This window comes from Prionailurus viverrinus, chromosome A1 (genome assembly GCF_022837055.1).
Source record: "Prionailurus viverrinus isolate Anna chromosome A1, UM_Priviv_1.0, whole genome shotgun sequence".
Taxonomy (NCBI): domain Eukaryota; kingdom Metazoa; phylum Chordata; class Mammalia; order Carnivora; family Felidae; genus Prionailurus; species Prionailurus viverrinus.
Genome location: NC_062561.1, coordinates 163,867,122 through 163,890,959, shown reverse-complemented (window position 1 = coordinate 163,890,959; position 23,838 = coordinate 163,867,122). Strand labels below are relative to the sequence as shown.

Genomic DNA, 23,838 nt, shown 5'->3' with positions numbered 1-23,838 from the left:
TCTCTGTACTCTCCTCTGATAGTTTAAGATTCTGAGAAGTCCAGCAGTGTATCCACCTATTTAAAATTGCTGAACTCTATAACTATCTTAAGTTTCTTAACTAGTGAGTCCTTTACTCATAGAACAATACAAATTTGATACTAAGAGACCATTCTCATCTGTGTTTATAACCAAGTTCTTCATTTAGTAGACATGGGAATTCAAAACATCAGACAAGGGGTAGATTTAATGTATGGAAGTTTATCATATACTGGAGAAAACCTTTCCAACCTGGCTTTTACCTCCTTTATCCCATCCTTTGCATATGATAAAGATACAGTCACCCTACTGTTGAATCAATCACCTGTCAATTCTCTAGGTGCTCCACATATAAATTTTCTCAATGTTGTATATATCAAGCTATTAATATTTCATTTTTATGCTGGAGGAAATGCTGAAATTTTATAGATAGTTATACTGTGTTTATTAAAAATTTGCCATTTCATCATGCTGCCATTTTAATGTTACATTTTGCAGTATAATCATACTTATTCATTTGGTGAACTATATTTTTTCTTTAGAATTTGATGAGGAATACTGTCTTTATGTGTTTAGTTTTTTCAACTTCCTCAGAAGGCTTAATTACTACTGGATTTGCTGCATTTTTACCTAAATTTATAGAAAATCAATTTGGATTGTCTTCCAGCTTTGCAGCTACCCTTGGAGGTAAACCATTTTTTTCTTTGTTCATATTTAATCTAATAATTTTACTTTACTACATTAAATTTTTATTAGAATAATATATCATTTTGGATAGCCACTTCTTGAAATTTAAACTACTGATTTTAAATTTAAACTACTGATTTTGATAAAAGTTTCAGATTTTCTGTTAATAGTCTGTTGTATGAACACGAAATACAGAGGCTGTATAGCTAAAGAGAATATTTGTTGATCTTAATATTCAAAACATTATAAATCACATGATAGCATTTATGTGTTAAAACACTACTGGTGCTTGTTTTTGATGTTTCCCAATTTGTCATGTGAGTAACTGACTACACCTGTATTCTCACTCTCTCTGTCTTCTTTCTCATCAGGGGCTGTTTTAATTCCTGGAGCTGCTCTTGGTCAGATTTTAGGTGGTGTACTTGTTTCAAAACTCAAAATGACATGTAAAAACACAATGAAGTTTGCTTTGCTCACATCTTTAGTTGCGCTTGTGCTGAGTTTTGTATTTGTTTATGCCAGCTGTGAAAATGAGCCTTTTGCCGGTGTGTCTGAATCATATAATGGGTAAATATATTTCAGTACTTTTTGATATTGATATGAGAGTAAAAGCTGTGTGTGTATTTTCAAGTATATGCTTTCTTGAATAAAATAATGAAAAATTGGCTTTTTCGTATATAAGAAGATGTAAGGTTTCTTTTTTTTTTTTTCTTGTTTTGCTGGTTTAAATAATTTGACATCTTATTAAATGTTGGGTGTTTATCTGGAGAGCAGTTGAAGAGTAACTACTCAACTATTCTCTCCTGGGCAATGTATCCTGAACTATGTTCAGGGATACAAAGATTAAAGTAACAGAATCTTTGCCCTGAAAGGACTCACATCCTAGGGAGAATTTCATATGTTGCTATTGATTTAAATCTTTAAAAATGGAGATGGCTCTATGGCGACATTAGTGTATTAGGGGGGTTGAAAATAGTCTGCAGATAAATTAAAATGAAGCTAGTCCTAGGTTATACTAATGATTATTGTTTCCACTTTAGAAGTTCATGGTTATTGTAAAGAAATAAATGACTCCTTGTTATGACCTGTAAACATGTTTCCACCTGTAACTGGTATGACCATTTTATCTTTGTATGTTTACTTTTGCCTTGTATGTTTGGTTTTGAAATCCTAAGGCATCAATTAGCGGATCAGGCAGGAGGATGTTGCATAGTGGTGCATTCATAGCCTGCAGTGTTGCTTTAATTGTTTCACTGAATGTGTTTGAGGCTGGTAAGAGAGATGGTACTCTAGGTCAAGGACTCCACAGTTCTGTAGAGTATGGCATTCCAATAACCTAAATAGAATGTACTTTGTTGGATGAGTTTGCCAGTAACGATTGTGATTTGCAGTTGCTGTCATTCTTTTACATTAATGAGATGCTGAGCATTCTTAAGCAATGTTAAGTTCACCTCTATTACATTTATTCAACATTTTTTTACTACATCCTCTGGCTGAAAAATCCCTGCTCTAAAGGAGTTTGCAATGTAGCAGGAGTGATTGGGAAAAAAACGGTAAATGAACAATGTATTAGGTAATGAGAGACACACAAAGGGCTATGAAATTCAAAAGAAGGAGAGCTTTTCAGTATCCTTTGATTAGATTCAGAAAAAGTTTCATGGTATAACAGAGAAATTGGTTTACATATTTTTTAAGGGTACAAAAAAAGCTATGAGAATTAAAAATTTGAGAAGAGGGAAAGGCAGAGGGAGTATATTAGGCATAAATGCCTAGTAAAGGCTGGTAGGTTCAGGAACCAGTTCCAATGGGACTTAGGTCATGTTCCTAAATGAAAAAATATCTGGAATGTTGAAAGGTAGGTACAGGTAAGTACTGCAGACCTGACTTTACACCTATAAACTTTACCCAAACGTATCCTGAGAAACCACTTGTTTTTTGTATATTCCTTTTAGAACAGAAAGTTCTGGATAGTTTACCACTAGTTTAATTACCTTGAAAGATGAATGATGTGGATGTGAATCTATTTGCTATTTTCTACCTTAAACAAGAGTTCCTACCAGATAAGCTGTCCTTTGCCTAACCAGAAGGGAAGACAAGAGAGAAGGTGTCAGTTTGAGTTGTGTGTATTTATTTAGATATAAATGGAGATGGAGATAGAGTTTAATGTCGCAGAATAGGTGAGACATTGTAAATTTTTTTTCCTCTGTGGCCTCAAATTCTTTTTTTTTTTTAAGTTCATTTATTTATTTTGAGAGAGAGTGTGCACCCATGTGCTTGAGTGGGGAAGGGGCAGAGAGAGAGGGAGAGAGAGAATCCCAAACAAGCTCCACACTGTCAGTGCAGAGCCTGACACGGGGCTCCAACGCGGGAACTGTGAAGTCATTATCTGAGCAGAAATCAAGAGTTAGACGCTTAACTGAGCCACTCAGGTGCCCCTCAAATTCTTCATGTTAGCTCCGTACACTGCATATTAAAATGTCCATACCGTAGATAGTTTACTCACTATAGCCTCATCCAAGAAACACATATATTAAAAAAAAAGTAGTATATGGAAAGAGAAACAGACTAAGAAGCACAAAACATACCTTGTTAGTTATGAGGAAAAAGAAGTTATGGTTGTTAAATACAGCTTTGCAACTATGAATTAATGAATTAGGCTTATTGATAGGTTCATTTAAAATCCTGTTAAATAGTATATATTGAAAACTTAAGATTGGGGTACCTCGGTGGTTGTCAGTTATGCATCTGACTTCAGCTCAGTTCATGATCTCACCATTTGTGGGTTCAAGCCCTGCATTAGGGTTTTGCACTGACAGCCCAGAACCTGAAGCCTGCTTTGAATTCTGTGTCTCCCTCTCTCTGCCCCTCCCCCACTTGTGCATGCGCACATGTTTTCTCTCTGTCAAAAATGAATGAAACTTTAAAAAAAAAACCTTAAGATTAACAATACTAATCATTTCAGAGGGTATTTTTAATATTTGTAATATTTTACATTAATTTATTATTAAATGTTTAATGTGCACACAACAATTGAAAGCAGACTGTCATTTCTAGAAATAAATTAGTTATTAAAGCTTCCTACTGTTCTCATATTGCCTTGACTCTGGGTTTGTTCTGGTAATCAGTGTTGATAATTGTGATTTGTGTTTTACTTTCTACTTAGAACCTTGTGAAATATGAAATACTGTGAAATATGAAACACAGTATTTTTTCTCTATCTGGTCTATAGCGAGAATTGCTTTACTTATCTGAAACAGCACCTTAAAGATGCATACCTATTAAGATGTTATGATAGGTTTAGGGAAATCTTTCCTTACAGTAGAGACATAATTATAGAATAGTTGGGATTCAAATAAGAAATTGACATTTAAATTCTATTATTTGTTATAAATGTGTTGCTCACATATATGGGTGTGTGTGTTTATACACGTGTATATTTTAAATATTCAGGAAATTTTTTTTTCAACGTTTATTTATTTTTGGGACAGAGAGAGACAGAGCATGAACGGGGGAGGGGCAGAGAGAGAGGGAGACACAGAATCGGAAACAGGCTCCAGGCTCTGAGCCATCAGCCCAGAGCCTGACGCGGGGCTCGAACTCACGGACCGCGAGATCGTGACCTGGCTGAAGTCGGACGCTTAACTGACTGCGCCACCCAGACGCCCCTAAATATTCAGGAAATTTAAAATATGTTATGTATTTTAAAAACAATATGTATATATTAAGAGCATTTAAGAAACTTTTCAAGCATTGACTATTTTTCTAATAATAGTTTCCCCTTTACCTCATGAAATTAACCTTTATAAAATATATAGGCTTAAGTAGTTTATATACACTTAACTAAAAGGAATATATGCTACATTTCTCTGTTTCTACTTAAGTTTGCATCATACTGTCATACACCTTCATGTTCTTAGTAATCACATATTGATAGTGTGAGAATTTTACATTGGAAAAGTTAAGTTTAAAAATGTGTAGACGCCATTTCTAGAATTGAAGGGGTAGTATTTCTGTAGTCCCCTTACTTCTGTATCTATATTGTAAGCTAGTTGTAGGTAGACTATAATGCTTGTTTTTGTGGGTAAAATAGTGCTTGATAAAGAAATCTAGCAGCAGCCTATGGAATTGATTAGAGGAAGAGACTCCAGGCAGAGTAATGAATTATTTACAATTCACTCTTTGATCACCTTTTCTTCCAACTTCCACTGATTTGTTTCCAATTTGTTTTCTCTCCTTTACTCTTTCTTGACTCCTTATTCTCCACCTACCCCTTAAATATCATTTTCCAACATAGCAGTTATTCTCTTATAATCCTTAGATAAATCACTCATTTACTGATTTTGACCTGCAGTGGAAAGCAAGGAAGTTAGCTTCATGGTGATGAGGAGGGATTTTATTATCCTTTTCTTTCTGCCCTACCTGCCTGCCTTCCTTTTCCATTTCCTTCTTTCCTCCCTCCCTTTTTCTATTTATTTCTTTTAGATATGTTTCCATCACTTTGAGTAGAGTCTAGCGCAATATTGGAGCTTACTATGTATTCATGAAATAAATGGACAATTGAGACCTCTACTCTCTTGCTCTATGCTCCTTATATGGCTAATCTTATCATTATCATGGTTTCAGCCACATTTATATGCAAACAATATTAGATATCTAGCTCCAGGCTATATTTCTTCACCAAATTCTGATACTCTTAAACCTCAGTATGTATAAAACCTCATTCATCATGTCCTCCCCAAACTAGTTCTCTTTTTCTACCAAAACACCAAGTTAGACAGTATGTGGTATGGGTGTGTGTGTTTATACACGTGTATATTTTAAATATTCAGGAAATTTAAAATGTGTTATGTATTTTAAAAACAATATGTATATATTAAGAGCATTTAATAAACTTTTCAAGCATTGACTATTTTTCTAATAATAGTTTCTTGACTCTTTTGTCCTATACCCATCTTCAAACACCAAATCTTACCCCCAATATTTTAGATGATTCGACATCCAGAATCAGCCAAAATATTTCCCAAATCTGTCTCCTTTAATCAAATGTTCTATTTTGGTTCTCCTATATAATGTCGATTGTCATAAATTACTGTTTGGCATATTATAACTGGTCTCCTTCCTTCACATTTATACTCTGCATCACTCCTAGCATTATTTCTCTAAGATGTGCTTTTGACAGTGTCACTTTCCAGTGTAAAAATACTTTGATTACCTTTTCAAAAATAGGTTAAAACCCATTGTTTTTTTAACAGGTCGATAAGGCCTTCATTTAAAGACTTTCTCAGGTAGTAGCTCCTAAAGACTCTCACCTAAACTTCAGCTTGTCCTTCAGTGCTTCTAAAGTACACTTTGCAAATACCTGTAACCATGTTCACCATATTAGTGTATAATTTTCTGTGTCTATCTCTACTCCTAGACTGAAATCTTTGAGGACAGCAACTACTTTACTCAGCTGTATTCCTGATACCTAGCACAGGGCCTAGCATTTGCTCAATGTTTATTGGTTGAATGGATGAACAAACAGGGATTGGAGAAGTATCTTTGGTTAGGGTAACCCTAACAATAACATAACGATGTTATCAAAGATATTGCATCCTATTAAAAGGCAGCATGGAACAAAACTGAGCCTGGGAACCAGGAATATTTGGTGAAGATAGAAAGCTTAATCTCTCTGGGCCCTAGTTTTCCCACTGATAAAATGAGTATGAGTATTTTGAAAACCATTATTTTATTCATTCTTGTAGATGTAAAATTTTCCACACTCTAGGGAAATTTAGCAATGTCTGGAGACATTTTAGTTATCATAACTGAGGGATACTACTGGCATCTAATGGGTAGAGGCCAGGGATGCTGCTAGGCATCCTATAATCCACAAAAGCAGCACTCCATCCCTGCTACCCCTTCAAAGAATAATGTAGTACCTAATGAGAAACCCTGCTTTATTTGCTTACTCTGCCTGTTTTTCTTATCACTGAGACACATTGTATTATATAAGTATTGTTTATGCTGACTCTCTCTCCCACAAGAAATTAAATTTTGTGTGAAAAGGCAGACATTTGATTTGTTTTATTCATTCAGTAATTAAGTATGTGTTGAGTGAGTAAATAAATGACTGAAGGGCAAGATCTAACAATGCTTCTGAAGAGTTCATTAAAAGTTACAATATAGATAATTTGCCTCATTTCATTTCTTGATGACAGGACAGGAGAACTGGGAAACTTGACTGCTCCTTGTAATGCCGATTGTAACTGCTTTCAATCATATTATTATCCTGTCTGTGGAGGAGATGGGGTCCAGTATTTCTCTCCCTGCTTTGCAGGTTGTAAAAATTCTCTTTTAAAAAGACAGCCAAAGGTAACTTGGGTCTTCTGCTTTACCTTAATGAGGTAGTGTGTTTGTACATTTATGGATGACCTTCTTTGTCCTTCTAGTGGAGTTATGTAGTACCTGTCTGTTCTTCCCTTGCTGGCCCACCTCCTTCATTCAGAAGCCAGCATAAAGTTTCAGTCAAAGTTAGATGGATAAACTTTAGCGATTTGCTGTACAACATTGTATGTATTGTCAACAATAATGTATTACACACTTTAAATTTGTTAAGAGGGTAGAGCTCATGCACAGTGTTCTTAATTGTGTGTGTGTGTATGCATATATACATTTTTTGTTTTTTAAAGACCCTAAGCACTCCTGCTGGAAAAGACTCTTCTTCCTTTATATTTCAGATGCATTAAATGTTGAAAAATAAATTTGGCAGTTAATCACCTACATCTTGTTTCATCACTTCTATTATAGTAATGAAATATTATTTACCTTTTTACATTGTGTTATTTTCTCAACCATGCTTTATGCCCCTAGAAGTCAGGGAACTTCTTTTCTTACTAATTACAGTGTATATATTAGAAACATAATAAATATTTATTATTCTTATTTGATGCACCACAGATTCATTTTAAAATGCCCCAAATCATTAATTCTCACATACAAATTTACTTTTAATTCTAGGTTAGAATGCATATTAGTTTACCTAGATATGATTTTTTTAAACAGCTAAATAGTTTAAGATCCAATAGAATTTTATTGTACTATATCTATAATCTAAAGATTTCATCTTAGCTAAATTTAAGAGTTTGGGGAAAAATAGCATTCAGATTATTAGTAGTACATAATATGTTATGGATTAATATGTAATGTGATAACTTTAAAAAGATCTGAGAGAAATATATACTGTGAAATAAGAGACCACAATGAGTAAGATACATAACAATTATGACAAAACAGTACAATCTTGAATATTTGAAATGTAGACTAGTGGAATGGCATTTCTTTTACCATATAAAGATAAGTTTAAGATTGTAAGAAAAGATTTATACATAAATAAGTAGAAAAAGCTAATTGAAAGAATCTATAAAATAACTTCAGATTTCTTCTAAAGCCAACTTGGATGTGTTTGTGTGTGTATGTGTGTGGTTGTATGCATTTATATGTTCATAAACACACACATAAATATATGTGTGCATATACATGTACACATATCTTTAATGATTTTGTGTGTAATAAATACATTAGAAATTTATCTGAACATACTAGGATTTGATCTTCCTGCAGGGTGTGTGAGAATATGAGGAACAATGTACATTTTTTTCCATATTACCTAGCTTATAGATTTTAAAACGATCATCTAAGAACATTGAAAGATGTGTCAAAAAAATATCTGTGGTGAATCATAATAGACCTAACAGACTGGGGTACCATATGTGCAATTTTAATCCATGGGATAAAACTAGATCATTACCATAAAGTACCTATGAAAAATAAATGGCCTCCAGAAGATTTTTAAGATCTCAGGTCTCAGGGTTATCATGCCTTCAAACTAGTAGACATCTGGGCTTCCTTTAGTTTTAAAACAGGTTGAGAAAATTAGGTGTTTGTTTTACTTATAAGGGATCAAATTCCACAAATTAGCATGATGCATGTTACAGAATCAGAAGTATCTGAATGATAGGTAACTATTACTTTCAGAGGTAGGTATGTAGGTAGCATTTTCTTGTGTATAAAATATGATTGCTAAGGGCTATTGAATAACTCTAATCAGTAGATTACAACAAAAAGATATTTGTAGATTTTTACTCCCATAACTAAAAATGTTAGACACAAATATTATCCTGCATAAGGAAGCCAGAAAAAGAAAAAAAAAACTTTAATACCCAGAACATACTTGAACTGGTATTGGTTATTTTGATATGATTAATTTGATATTTATATTTTTCCCCAAGTACTGTAATTTCCATCTTAAATAGCAAATTGTCTTCTAGTGATTGTTTAGGAAAAGCAAGTTATTTTGACTTACAAATTTTCTATTTGTTCTGGCTTTTCATGTCTATCTGGTCCATGTCACAACTCATTTTTTCACAGGATTTTTTTCTTATGGAATATTTCAGATAGGCAAAATGCATTGATAATAATACAGTAAATACCTATGCACATTTGTTCACAGAAATATTAGTCTTATATTTTTACACTGACCCAAACAACAAAGCAAATGTTGAGTAAGAGCTAGGTATATTGCAGGTAAAATTGTATACTTTTTTATTTAAGAGAGGTATATAGTTTCATCAAGATATAAAATACTTTTCTCTTAAAATTTTAAAGGCTACATTTCTTCATTATTTGATATATCCAGGTGCTGAGTATGTAATATTCCATTTTGGGAGTGTTGTCTGCATATTTGGATATCCTGTGTCAGTACCACTGGCCTTACATTAGCTTTAGCACTGAAAAAAGGTCTCTGGCCTTTAGAATAAAAAAAGTACTATTTCCCTTTGACTTCTATGGCTCTGTTATGACTTTATTGAGGCCTTAAACTTGTAAAAAGATTTATAGTAAGAATGCAATTGAGCTGTAAAAAAACATTTAAAAATTATGCCTAACAAACTTCTTAAACTCTGATTTTTTTTTTCCTAATGTTTATTTATTGTTGAGAGACAGAGAGACAGAGTGAGGATGGGGGAGGGGAAGAGAGAAAGAAGGAGACACAGAATTTGAAGCAGGTTCCAGGCTCAGAGCTGCCAGCACAGACCCCAATGCGGGGCTTGAACTTGGGAATGGCAAGATCATGACTTAGGCCGAAGTCGGAAGCTTAACCAATTGAGCCATCCAGGCACCCCTAAACTCTGAATTTCTTTCCTACAAAAGTAATAATTGTAATCTTTTAACATGTTACCTTCCAACAGTTCATATTATTAATTTATATGTAAGTATATATTAAATAGTTAATCTTATATATTTATATATAAAATAGCCTTTAGGATAATGAAGCAATAACTTCTAGCTTATCATTGTCATAAATATGTCATCTTAGAAGGGATAGAACTTGCTTTTAGTAAAGCAATTACAGAAAGTTCAGAAGATGATAGTAAAGTTGTTTACTTGAAAGCAACATATTTTTTTCCTAGAGACTTGTGATATATTAGTTAACTTTGCGGTGACATTTGTTAAAATTATAGTGTTTGTCCTTTCAAACTATCGTAGATAGTGTGCTTCTTTACCTTCTATAATGGAAAAGAAAGCAAGAAAATAATTTGAACAAATATGATTTATTAAAAGTAGTCTGGAAGGTGAGGTCAGATAATTGGTATATTCTTGTCCATTTATTTTATAAGTTATGAGTCAGTAATAGCTTACAAGTTGAAGCAGTGAACACTACTCAAATACAGATGATTCTACTTCATAAATGTTGTCCTTTATTTTCACTTAATCTCTTAAGAGTTAATTACTCTTTTGTAGCATTATTTGTTGTTCAAAGATTAAGATTGTGTAAAATGATTGCCATGTCTGTAAATCACCTAACTTACAATGATAAAATATGTTTTCAAGATAAGCACGTGCAATATCATTATGTCTAATATTTGTAGGAATATTACAATTGTTCCTGTATTGCAAGGAATACAGAAATAACTCCTACTTCGGCAAGTTTTATTTCTGAAGCTAAAGCTGGAAAATGTGAAAGTCGATGTGCAAATTTGCCCATATTCCTTGGCATTTTCTTTGCTACAATTATCTTTACATTTATGGCTGGTACTCCTATAACTGTGTCCATCCTAAGGTATGTATTATATTGTGAAATTTGCCATCCCTAAGACAATTTGAGTGTAAAGAAAATAGACTCAGGTTCATTTGGTTCATATATTGACCACTGGTTCTAAAACTAATTCAGTTCTTATAACATTGTTACTTCTATGACATTGGAAAAGCTACTTCATTGAACCCCAGATATATGAGGTTTAAATGTGATCATGTATGTGAAAGTGTCTTAATATTGCCTATCTGGAATATACTTGACTTTAGCTTCTCTGACTCTTTCATCAGGCTTCAGTTTAAGCTATTCAACTGTGTTTGAGTATGATGGAAATATAGAGTATTCCGCATATGTCAGAATCAGAATGACCTGAATTCTACCTCATATAGTAGGTGCAGTGATATTCAACCTTCTCTAAACAATGCTCTACTAGATGAGAAGCTAGATGCCACATGGCTCTTGGCAGTGTTTTGAGCTTTCAATTTGCTCTTTTTCCTTCACAACACTTGATAAAAATGCTTATCAATTTTTTTTGATAAAAAAATCTGCCCTTTCATAAGTTCATCAGTCTTTCTATGTATTTCCTAACAACCTCTAGCTTTTTTACTCTTCAGTTTTTGTTCCCTGATACTCATTACTTTTTCACATACTTTTTGTCCAATGGAAATTTTGGAGATTCTGTCTGCAAATATTAAATAGTCTGATAACATTATCCTATGTGGAAATTGGAGTTAGAGAACTGAGAAAACGATTTTTTAAAACTTCATTTTTGGAACATTATCTATAAAACTTTTCAACTACATGTTTGTTTTTAAAAACTAGTTGATCTCTTTTATCTCCTGTCTAACTCTTGTGTGCCAGTATCATGTCTCATTTCATGTTTGATAGTGATTACTTAAAGAATCATTGTTGAATCAGATTGAGCCTCAACAACTGTTTTACAAAACCTGAATTAGTACTTTATCCCCTATGTATGGTTTCTGTCTCAAAACTTAGTAAGAATTAGAGTAATATTTATTTGTTTGTGACTTAAGTCATGTGACTTGTGACTTAAGGGATAGTAAAAAACAAGTCTTATTAATGCATGTGCTTTCTTTTTTACATTTGTTTCAATTCATACATATTTGATATATTTGTCAAACTTTGATTCTTTTTGGTGTTTTGTAGTGTTTTAGTTCATGTAACATTTTTATTCTTTTATAATTCCAGAAAGGTTCAACTCTGTATAAGCTGTTATAAATAGTTTGTTTATTTCATTCACATAACATTTACTTAATCTAGAAATGCTAAACTGGTAGAAAAATAAATTGGCTTTAAGAGCAAATATACTATATGACCACTTTTAGTTAACGTATACGTATTTGATATCTTTAGGTGTGTTAATCAGAGGCAACGGTCCCTAGCATTGGGAATACAGTTTATGCTGCTTCGATTAGTTGGTATGCCATTTTTCTTAATTCATTGGTGACTGTTGGTTATTTTTGTTGATTAGCATTATTGATTAATTCACTTAAGGGATATGCCAAGAAAATAATTTAAATGCCATAGAAAACTATGTAATTGTCATTGAAGAAAGTTGTTTTCTAATATTTGAGATGTAGTATTGTTTACAGATCACATAAGAAAATAATGACTTTACTCTTTAACCTACCTGATTGGTTAACTGTCATTTCCAATTCTGTTACAAATATAACTTTAAAGAGTGTATCATATTTATTATAAATATAACATAGGATTATCAACACATTTTTAATTGAGCACAGTAAAATACATAAATTTTTCTTATTCATGTAAAACCTATTATCAACATAAATTATGATAGAATCATATTTATAACTATTGCAATTCCTTTTCTCCCAGCATTGATCTCCATTTGGGGCATAATTATATCATAGTAGCAATGAAAAATAATGAGTTAACAAATTTCAATTAAAATTTGGCATACATATTATGGCTAGTTAAGAATTGATGGAAGAAAGATTTTATAGAAAATTTCATAAGTTTCCAGATGTAGGAAGAAACAGAAGGACAGAAATACTGTATTATACATATAATCATATGTGTGTATGATTATTCCCACAATATTATACCCATAATATAAAGATCATTTATAAAACTAAAAACCAAAAGTTAGGAGCATTAGAAATCCTGTGAACCAACTTTCCCATCTTGAGGTGAATAAATTAAGGTTCTGGGAGATTCAGGGATTTGCCCAGGGTTACACAATTTGTGGTGAAAATGAGAATAGGAAGATGATAACTTTATTCTCAATCCAGTGCTATTTTGACTCTGTCAGTCTTCAGGTCATGAAAAAACAGACTGGATGTAACTGAAATCTTTGTCTAAGAAATACCACTTCATGTATTTGATTTGCAACAGTTGGAAACTTCCTAAAGATGTGGCAGCTTAGAGCCTCGTGTCTTCATGCGAGGGAGGGGGTGTTTTTGAGATAGTATTCCTAAGCATGTTAGTATGAATGTATATGTATGTGCATGTGTGTGCATACACATGTTCACTCTTCATGCATGCACATGCACATAACACATATACTGTAGTTTAGCACTTGTGCCTCAATAATTTTGATTTTTTAAAATTAAAATAGCTAATTTCAAACATATTCATTAAATTAGGAAAGCAGTGAATTAAAATATTTACTTAGCTAAATGTTAGCCTAATGCATGCCAGATATTCTTTTTTTAAAAAAAAATTTTTTTTTCAACGTTTATTTATTTTTGGGACAGAGAGAGACAGAGCATGAACGGGGGAGGGGCAGAGAGAGAGGGAGACACAGAATCAGAAACAGTCTCCAGGCTCTGAGCCATCAGCCCAGACAGAGCCTGACACGGGGCTTGAACTCACGGACCGCGAGATCGTGACCTGGCTGAAGTCGGACGCTTAACCGACTGCGCCACCCAGGCGCCCCTCAGATATTCTTATTAAAATGAATTTTTGAATTGATTAGAAGTATATAATAATTATATAATTATTTTAGAATGTTTTATCTGTTTCTTTATACCCCTATTACTTGTACATGAACTGATTGATTTATATATGTCCAGATTAATTCCTAGTCTTATTTATATAAAATATATGTATAACCATGTATATAAAAATCTATAACTGTAGGCTATAATCTTTACTGATGTTTATTTCACATATAATTCTTCTAGGCACAATACCTGGACCAATTATATTTGGTATCACAATAGACAGCACATGTATTCTGTGGGATATTAATGAATGTGGAACTAGAGGCGCTTGCTGGATTTATGATAACATCAAGATGGCCTACATGCTAGTAGCCATAAGTAAGTGGTGATTTCTTGATAACTTTAGATTAAATTGGTAATCTCAAAAGAAAAAAAAATCTTATTGTTACTTAAGTTTTATAATGTTTATTAGTCCATGCTACTGGGGTATCCTATAGAGATCAGTTAACACAGCATGTGATGAAAGGTTTTAATGAGTCTGTTAGGCTCAGTCTCAGAAGAGAATAACATTTTACCTTTCATGAAATCACATGTAATTTTTTAAAACAACTTCTGTCAAAAATTTTTTGAAAGTCTGACAAAAAGATAAAAGACAATTCTGAAAAACTCTCTGGAATGATTGTCATCTAGATACCTGCTCTTTGGAAAGTACTTAGAGCTGAGGTAGGGAAGTATCTTTTGGCTCAGAGGCATGTTGTAAGAAATGTTTTTATAGTTTAAAAGGTTAGCTATGATGTTTAACCCTTTTTGCCTTTGGTAGCCCATCTTGGATAGTCTTGGTTAAGCAATAAATGACATTTAAGATTGCAGAAGATTGATTACGCCAATGCATGTGTTTTGCAAGAGTTAAAATTTAAAAATTTAAAAACAACCTAAAATATTAAAATATTTAAATTAAAAATAGAGGTCGAGGTTTCAAGATGGTGGCATAGGCAGACCCTGAACTCATCTCCTCCCATGGACACAATAAATTTACAGCTAAATGTAGAATAATTTTCTAAAAAGGATCTTAGCATTCGACACAGCACCCCATAACAAAAGACAAAAGAGATGCATTAAGTCGGGTAGGAAAGGCAGAGACATGGCCTTGCTGAGGATCTCACCCCAGACCTAGTAACTCCACAATTGGGAGGGATCCCCAAAATAAAGAGCAGTTCCTCAACTAGTGAATGGATTGTGCTGCACAGTAGGCACCCTGACCCTGAGGACTGGCACTGGAAAGACAAGATCTCAAAACATCTGGTTGTGAAAATAAACAGAGATTAAGATCAAGAGAATCACAGAACTATAGGGAACAGAAATCCCACTCTTAAAGGGCTTATGTGCAGACCCACTCATCCTGAGATCCAGCACAAAAGCAACAGATTGAAAAGCACCCAGACTATAAGCACAGAAGACCCACTTACTAAATTTAAGGTGGCTGCTAGAGAGGCAGGAACCTGCGGTGACATTATCCAGGGACAGAAGCTCTGGTAGGTGCCATTTTTGTAATTTCATCCCAACTTGGTGGTGACAGTCTTTGAATGTCATTTTCTGTGCCCTCCCTCTTGTCTACTAGCACTAGAGGTCATGTTTGTGCACCCTGCACTGTAACCAGGCTGAGAAAATTCCCAGTACTCTACTCACCCACTGTAGAGATCTAGCCACAACTAGAAAGATAAACTTCCTGAGCGTCACCCTCCCAATGTAGCAGACAAGCTCCAACTGGATCAGGCAAACACCTTAACCACTGCCCTACCCATATGGCTGCCAAGCCAAAACTGGATTGGCCAAGCACCTGGAGCCCTACCTACCCCATAAAGCAGCTGCGTCCCTATTGTAGCCAGCTAGCACTTAGTGCCCACAAAAGAATATCCATTGGGGGCCTGTGTCTGTAGCCAGGGGAGATTGTGTTTTGGGGCCACATGAAACAGCTCTTACACAAGCCCACAACTTCAAGACTGAAAAAGGTAGTCATTGTACCTAAAACATAGACTAATAACAGAGAGATAAGCAAAATGAGAAGACAGAGGAATATATTCCAAACCAAAGAACAAAGCAACTCTCAGATAAAAAGACTTTAGGGAAATAGAGATAAGCAGCCTACTGATAAAGAGTTCAAAGCAATGATCATAAAGATGCTCACCAATTTTGGGAAAAGAATGGATGAATAGCGAGACCTTCAAGAAAAATGTAGAAAATATACGAAGGTACAAGACATAACTTATAACTGAACTAAAAAATATTCTAAGGGTTTTAGCAGCAGAATGGACAAAATAATGGAATGAATCAGTGATCTGGAAGACAGCAATGGAAAACACTCAGAGGAGCAAAATGAAAATAGAATTAAAAGAAGTGATACCTTAAGGGACCTCTGGAAGAACATTAAGTGGAGTAACATTTGCATTTTAGGGGCCCCAGAAGGAGAAGAGGGGAGAAAAGGGCCAGAAAAATTATTTGAAGAAATAATGGCCGAAAACTTCTCTAATCTAGAAAAGGGAAGATTCATCAACATCTGGATCATCTGGATGTTCATCTGGATCATCAACATCCAGATATCCCAGAAAGTTCCAAATAAGATGAACCCAAAGAGTCATGCCAAGACAAATTATAATTAAAATGATAAAGGTTAAAGATAAAAGAGAATCTTAAAAGCAGCAAGGGAATGAAATATATTACCTATAAGGTAAACCCAGTAAGCCTATCAGCAGGTTTTTCAGCAGAAACTGCACAGGACGGAAAGGAGTGGCATGACATATTCAAAACCTTAAAGGAAAAAAAAAAAAAAAAACTGTCAAGCAAGAGTACTCTAGCCAGCAAGGTTATCATTTAGAATAAAGGAGATATAAAGAGTTTTCCATGTAAGCAAAAACTAAAGGAAGTTCATCACCACTAACCCGGCCTTAACAAGAAATATTAAAGGCACTTCTCTTAAGCAAAAAGAAAAGACACTAATTAATGAGAAAACATGAGAATAAAAATCTCACCGTAAATGTAAATAAATAATAAAGATAGTAGATCAACCTCTAATAAAGTAAGTGTTAAGGGTAAAAGATAAAAATAGTAAAGTTCATTTAAAATGCATAATTAGTTAAGGAAACATGAAGTAAAAAGATGTAAAATGTGTTATCAAAAATCTAAAATGTGGAGAATGTGAGTATAAGTATAAAGTTTTGAAATGTGTTCAAAATTAAGTTACCATCAACTTGAAAGGGACTTATATATGTAAGATGTTATATATGAAATTTATGGTTACCACACATGTAAAAAAATTTATAGTAAATGCACAAAGGAAAAGAGAAAGGAATCTAAACAAATAAAAGAAAATAAGCCACAGGAGAAGAGAAAAAGAGAAGAAGAAAGGATCAGAAACAGATTACAAATATAGCCAGAAAGCAGTTAACAAAATGGCAGTAAGTACGTACCTATGAGTAATTGCTTTAAATGTAAATGAATTAAATTCTATGATCAAAAGACATATAGTGGCTGAATGGATAAAAAACAAGACCCTTGTATATGCTACTATAAGCTCCCAGACTGAAAGTGAAGGGATAGAAAAGACATTCCATAAAAATAGAAAGAAAGCTGGAATAGCAATACTTACTTCAGACAAAATAGACTTTAAGTTTATTTATTTACTTATTTATTTATTTGGAGAGACAGAGAGTGAGAGCAAGCATGAGCAGGGGAGGGGCAGAGAAAGAGAGAGAATCCAAAGTCTCTGTGCTCCATGCTGAGTCCAGAGTGGGGGTTAATCTCATGGACTGTGGGGTCATGACCTGAGCCAAAATCAAGACACTTACCTGACTGAGCCACCCAGATGCCCTTCAGACAAAATAGATTTTAAAACAAAGACCGGAACAAGAGACAAAGGCATTACATAATGGTAAAGGTATCAATCCAATAGCATTTGTAAACATTTCTGTACCTAACATAGCAGTACCTAAATATGTAAAGCAAATATCACCAGTATTAATGGGAGAAATAGTAATACAATAATAGTAGGGGACTTTAATACCCCACTCACATTAGTGGATAGATCATCCAGATAGACAATCAATAATGTAAGTATGGCCTTAAATATATCAAATGAACCTAAAAGATATTTACAGAGCATTCCATGCCAAAACAGCAGAATACACATTCTTTTCAAGTGCACATGGGACATTCTCCAGAATAGATTACATGCAGGGTCACAAAACAAGTTGCAATAAATTTGAGAAGACTGAAATCATATCAGGTATGTTTTCTCGCCACAAAAGTATTACACTGGAAATCAGTTACAAGAAGAAAACTGGAAAGTTCACAAAATATGTCAAGATTTATTTATTTTTCTATTAAAAAATTTTTTTAATGTTTATTTGTTTTTAAGAGAGAGAGTGAGCTGGGGAGGGGCAGACAGAGAAGGACACACAATCTGAAACAGGCTCCAGGCTCTGAGCTGTCAGCACAGAGCCTGACATCAGGCTCGAACATGCAAACTGTAAGATCATGACCTGAACCAAAGTCAGATGCTTAACTGACTGAGCCACCCAGTCACTCCAAAATATGTGAAGATTTTTAAAAAATGCTACTAAACTGGTATAGCAAGTCTGGAAAACAGTATTTAGGTTCCTCAAAAAATTAAAAATAGAACTACTCTATGACCCAGCAATTGCACTGCTACGTATTTATCTAAGGGATACAGGTGTGCTGTTTTGAAGGGTCACATGCACCCCAATGTTTATAGCAATGCTATTGACAATAGCCAAAGTATGAAAAGAGCTCAAATGTCCATCGATGGATGAATGGATAAAGAAGATGTGGTATTACTTAGCAATCAAAAAGAATGAAATATAGCCACTTGGAACTATATGTATGGAATTAGAGAGTATTTTGCTAAGCGAAATTAGAGAAAGACACATACCATATGACTTCACTCATATGAGGAATTTAAGATACAGATGAACATAAGGGAAGTGAAGCAAAAATAATATAAAATCAGGGAGGAGGACAAAACATAGGAGACTCTTAAATATAGAAAACAAACAGAGGGCTGCTAGAGGGGTTGTGGGAGGGAAGGTGGGCTAAATGGGTAAGGGGCATTAAGGAATCTACTCCTGAAATCATTGTTGCACTATATGTTAATTAACTTGGATATAAATTTAAAAATAATTAAAATAAAATAATAAAATAATAAAAATAATAAAAACATGCTACTGAACAACCAGTGGATCAAAGAAGAAATCAAAAGAGAAATTAAAAAAATACCTTGAGATAAATAAAAATGGAAACACAATGTTCTAGAATTTGGGGGATGCAGCAAATAACAGTTGTAAAAGGGAAGGAAGTTCATTGTTATACAGGCCTTCCTTAGGAAACAATAAAAATCTCAAACAATCTAAGTTTACATTTAAAGAAACTAGAAAAAGAAAACAAAGCCCAAAGTTCATAGAAGGAAGGAAATAATAAAGACCAGGAGAAAAAGTAAGTGAAATAAGAGATAAATAAATAAACAAATAAATAAATAAAAATGATCAATGAAACGAAGAGTTGGTTATTTGAAAACATCAACAAAAATCAACACTTTTAACTAAACTCGTCAAGAAACAAAGAGAGCCCAAACAAATAAAATCAGAAATGATAGAAGGGAAATTACAGTGGACACCACAGAAATACAAAGGATCATAAGAGAATATTATGAACAATAATACAGCATCAAATTAGATAACCTAGAAGAAATGAATAAGTTCCTAGAAAAATAGTCTTCCAAGACTGAGTCTTAAAGAAATAGAAAACCTGAATAAGACTAATTGCTAGTAATGAAATTGAATCAGTAATCAAAAAATACCCAACAGACAAAGGTCCAGGTTCAGATGGCTTCACAGGTGAATTCTACCAAACATTTAAAGAGTTAATACTTAATCCTTCTGAGCCCAGCATTATCCTTATATTAAAACCAAAGACACTGCAAAGAAGAAAATTACAGGCAAATATCCCTAATGAACATAAATGCAGAAGTCCTCAACAAAGTATCAAACTTAATTCAGCAGTATATTAAAAGGATCATAAACCACGACTAAGTGGGATTTGTTTCAGGGATGCAGAGTTCATCAGTACCCATAAACCAGTGTGACACATGACATTGACAAAATTAAGGATAAAAAACCTGATCATTTCCATAATTGAAGGAAAAGCATTTGACAGGATTCAACATCCATTTGTGATAAAAACTCTAAACAAAGTAGGTAAAGAGGGAACATACCTCAATAAATAAAGGACACATATGACAAACCTACAGCTAACATTTTACTCCACAGTAAAAAGATAAAAGCTTTTCTTCTATGATAAGGAACATGACAAGGATGCTTACTCTCACCACTTTTATTCAACATAGTATTGGAAGTCCACCATAAAAACTATTGGAAATAATAAGTGAATTAGGTAAAGTTGCACGATACAAAATTAGTATACAGAAATCTGTCACATTTCCCTACACTAATAGCAAACTATGAGAAAGAGAAATCAAGAAAACAACTTTTTCAATTGCACTAAGGAAATCCCAAAAGTAAACCCATATTTATATGCTCAATTAACCTACAATAAAGCAGGCAAGAACATACAGTGGAGAAAAGACAGTCTCTTCAATAAATGGTGCTGGGAAAACTGGACAGCTACATGCAAAAGAATGAAATTGGGCCTCTTTGTTACACCATACACAACAATAAAGTCAAAATGTATTAAAGGCTTCAGTGTAAGAGCTGAAACCATAAAATTCCTAGAAGAAAACGTAATAAGCTCTTTGACAGCAGCCTTAACAGTAGTTTTTTGGATCTCTGAGTTCAGGCAAGGGAAACTAAGGCAAAAATAAATAAAGGGAATGTAGTCACATTCAACTAAAAAACTTTTTTTGTACAGTGAAGGAAACCATAAACAGATGAAAAGGCAACTTAATGGGAGAAGATGCTTGGAGATGAGATGTCCAATAAGGGGTCGATATTCAAACTATATACAGAAATCATACAACTCAATAACAACCACAAAAAAGCAAACAACCAACCTGATTAAAAGATAGGCAGAGGATCTGATAGACGTTTTTCCAAAGAAGACATTCACATGGCCAACAGGCACATAAAAAGATACTTTACATCACTAATCATAAGGGAGATGCAAATCAAAAACACAGTGAGCTATCACCTCACACCTATCAGAATGGCTATTATCAAAAAGAAGAAATAACAAGTGTTGGTGAGGATGTGGAGAAAAGGGAACTCTCATGCACTGTCAGTAGGAATACAAACTGGTGCAGCCGCTATGTAAAATAGTGTGGGGGTTCCTCAAAAAATTAAAAATAGATCTATTAATTCTAAACTAAATATGATCTAGTAATTCTACTTCTGAGTGTTTCTGGGTATTTATCTGAAGAAAATGAGAATACTAATCTGATGAATATATGTACTCCTATGTTCATTGCAACATTATTTATAGTAGGTAAGATATGAAAGTAACCTAAGTGTCCATTGATAGATGAATGGATAAAGAAAATGTGGTCTATATATATAGTGGAACATTACACAGGAATAAAAAGAATGAAATCTTGTTATTTGTGACAGCATGAATGGACCTAGGTGGTATTATGCTAAATGACATAAGTCAGATAAAGACAAATAACATATGATCTCATTTATATGTGGAATCTAAAAAAAGCCAAACAAGTAAAAGAAACAAAACAAGCCAGAAACAGATTGGTAGATACAGAGAACAAACTGGTAGTTGACACAGGGGAGGGAAGGAGTGGACAGGCAAAATAGGTGAAGGGGAATAAAAGGTACAAATTTCCAGTTATAAAATAGGTCACAGGTTGTAATGTACAGCATAGGATCTATGTTCAATAATACTGTAATGACTTTATGTGGTGACAGTAACTGGACCTACGGTAGTTATCATTTCATAATGTTTAAAAATATCAAAGTATTCTTATATACTTGAAACTAATACAAATCTTATGCCAGTATAATTCAATAAAAAAATTCAGAAGTCCTAGATACAATACACACACACATATATATTTACATATTGTGCAGTTTGTTGTGACTGTGATTGTATTTTGGTATATGTATCAGGATAGCTTATTAAGCTTCAATGTGTTTAAACCTAGAGAATGATGTCTGAATTTATAATGACAGAATAATAAAATGCCCACTGAAGAAATAAATACATAAATTCAAAAATATAATAGGAGAATAAATATTAACTAGGCGAAATTAATCTTTCCACCACTTTTACTTGTTAAACATTTTTATTCACTGTGTTTTTATGCTTAAAAATTATTTAATTTGTTATGCTTGTATTTTTTAACCAAAAGGTACAGATAATGAATTTGTTCCTTTTCCTACTCTATGATGAATATGAGAATTTTTCCCCAAAACATACATACCTTTAAATTTTCTAAAAACATTGTGACAATAATACCTATGTAATTATTCTTCCTACATGTAATTCTATAAATGCATAGTTCAGTGAAAATTCCTGTTTTTCATATATGCGTTTTGAATAAAATACAATACATTTAGGTTTTGTAAAAACTACATTATGAGGTCATTTAATTTATTCAACCGTGACTTAAATGCTTATACTCTGGCCAGAAATAGTTTCTCTTCATGTAGCCAAGTTCAGAATCAGAGTTCTTTGAAAACAAAATTTGTGAAGTGAATCTGTTTCATATTTTTAGTTGATACTTAAATTTGGATGAGTATTCAATGTGATCTATTTCATGGAAGCTTTCTCCTAAGAGGCGCAGAGGCTTTTTATTTTAAAAATTGTTTTCCTTCATGGACATGAAAATTCTACAACTTACTTAGGTTCAAGGATATAGTAAGCTATTTTATTTTGTCACTGGCTTCATTCCTTGTAATTTTTTATACATACGATGTTAATAAAATTAGAAATGAAACATGGATTTATTTAATTCTCTGTAATACTTATTTTATAAGAATGTACAAGCATAACCAAGAAAAGAACAGTTATCGTATATTTTACTGTTTGAAAAGAAAGTAGAGGCTCAGTCGATTAAGCATCCAGCTCTTGATTTCGACTCAGGTCATCATCTCCTGTTTTGTGAGATTGAGTCCCACGTCAGGCTCTACACTGACAGTGGGGGACCTGCTTGCTATTCTCTCTCCATCTCTCTCTCTGCCCCTCCCCCACTTGCATGTGTGCTCTGTCTCTCTCTTTCTCAGAATAAATAAACTTAAAAAAAAGAGAAAATAAAGACTAGTTCATTGAGTTGTATAGAAATGTTTTACTGAAGAATATCACCTTTCTTTGTAAAACTTTTAAAATTTAGAATATAGAACTGTAAATAATGCTCTTCTTTAAAGTAGTTTCTATTCATGAGGAATTTTTCAGTGAGGATTAATTTTTTGTAATACTTAAAGACCCAAATGCATGATTAATTTTTGTTTTTGTATTTAGGTGTTACTTGTAAAATTATCACCGTTTTCTTCAATGGGTGTGCAATCTTTTTGTATAAGCCGCCACCATTAGACACAGATGTATCATTTCAGAGTCAGAATGCAGTTGTGACTGTTTCAGTAGAATGTGATCTCAGCAATGCAGGAAATGAAGGGTGAAATAGCAAAAGGAGACCATTTTACAACCGGAAAATTGGCCTTCATTTGTAAGAATTCACATTGCCATTGCAGCATTATCCACCCGATATGGACAATCATATTTTAAAAGTTGGTATTTTATAATTAAATGCATTTCCTGTATATTTATGAATGTGTTTGTTTTTGTTTTAATATAAGAAACAGACTTGTGCCTTCAGAACCCACCAAAAACCTCAGAACACACACACACACACACACACACACACACACACACACTTCCCATTGTATAGGTGTGAAATAAAAAACTAATAAACTAAACTAGAAAAAAATCCAGTGATTAGTTAAAAGTTTATATCTTAAAAACAAAGTGATATTTCTATTCTTGCAACTTGTTTTAGTTTAATTATCATTACCAGTAGTTGGGGCTTATTTAGAAAATTTACGGTATAAAAATTTAAACTAACCAAATTTAGGTGATGATTTTTGAGAACTATACATACAC

The 23,838-nt window shown here is 33.3% G+C and overlaps 1 protein-coding gene across 1 annotated transcript in view; it reads left to right on the top strand.

The window, feature by feature from the left end:
- The window catches only part of SLCO4C1 (solute carrier organic anion transporter family member 4C1), a 75,886-nt gene extending 52,382 nt beyond the window's left edge, over positions 1-23,504 (top strand). The window contains exons 7-13 of the mRNA XM_047868990.1: positions 561-705; positions 1,077-1,272; positions 6,906-7,059; positions 10,614-10,804; positions 12,152-12,216; positions 13,948-14,085; positions 23,200-23,504. Coding sequence (XP_047724946.1) covers positions 561-705; positions 1,077-1,272; positions 6,906-7,059; positions 10,614-10,804; positions 12,152-12,216; positions 13,948-14,085; positions 23,200-23,357 — 1,047 coding nt within the window. The 3' untranslated portion in view covers positions 23,358-23,504. The remainder of the gene's footprint in view (positions 1-560; positions 706-1,076; positions 1,273-6,905; positions 7,060-10,613; positions 10,805-12,151; positions 12,217-13,947; positions 14,086-23,199) is intronic.
- The last annotated feature ends 334 nt before the right edge of the window (positions 23,505-23,838 follow it).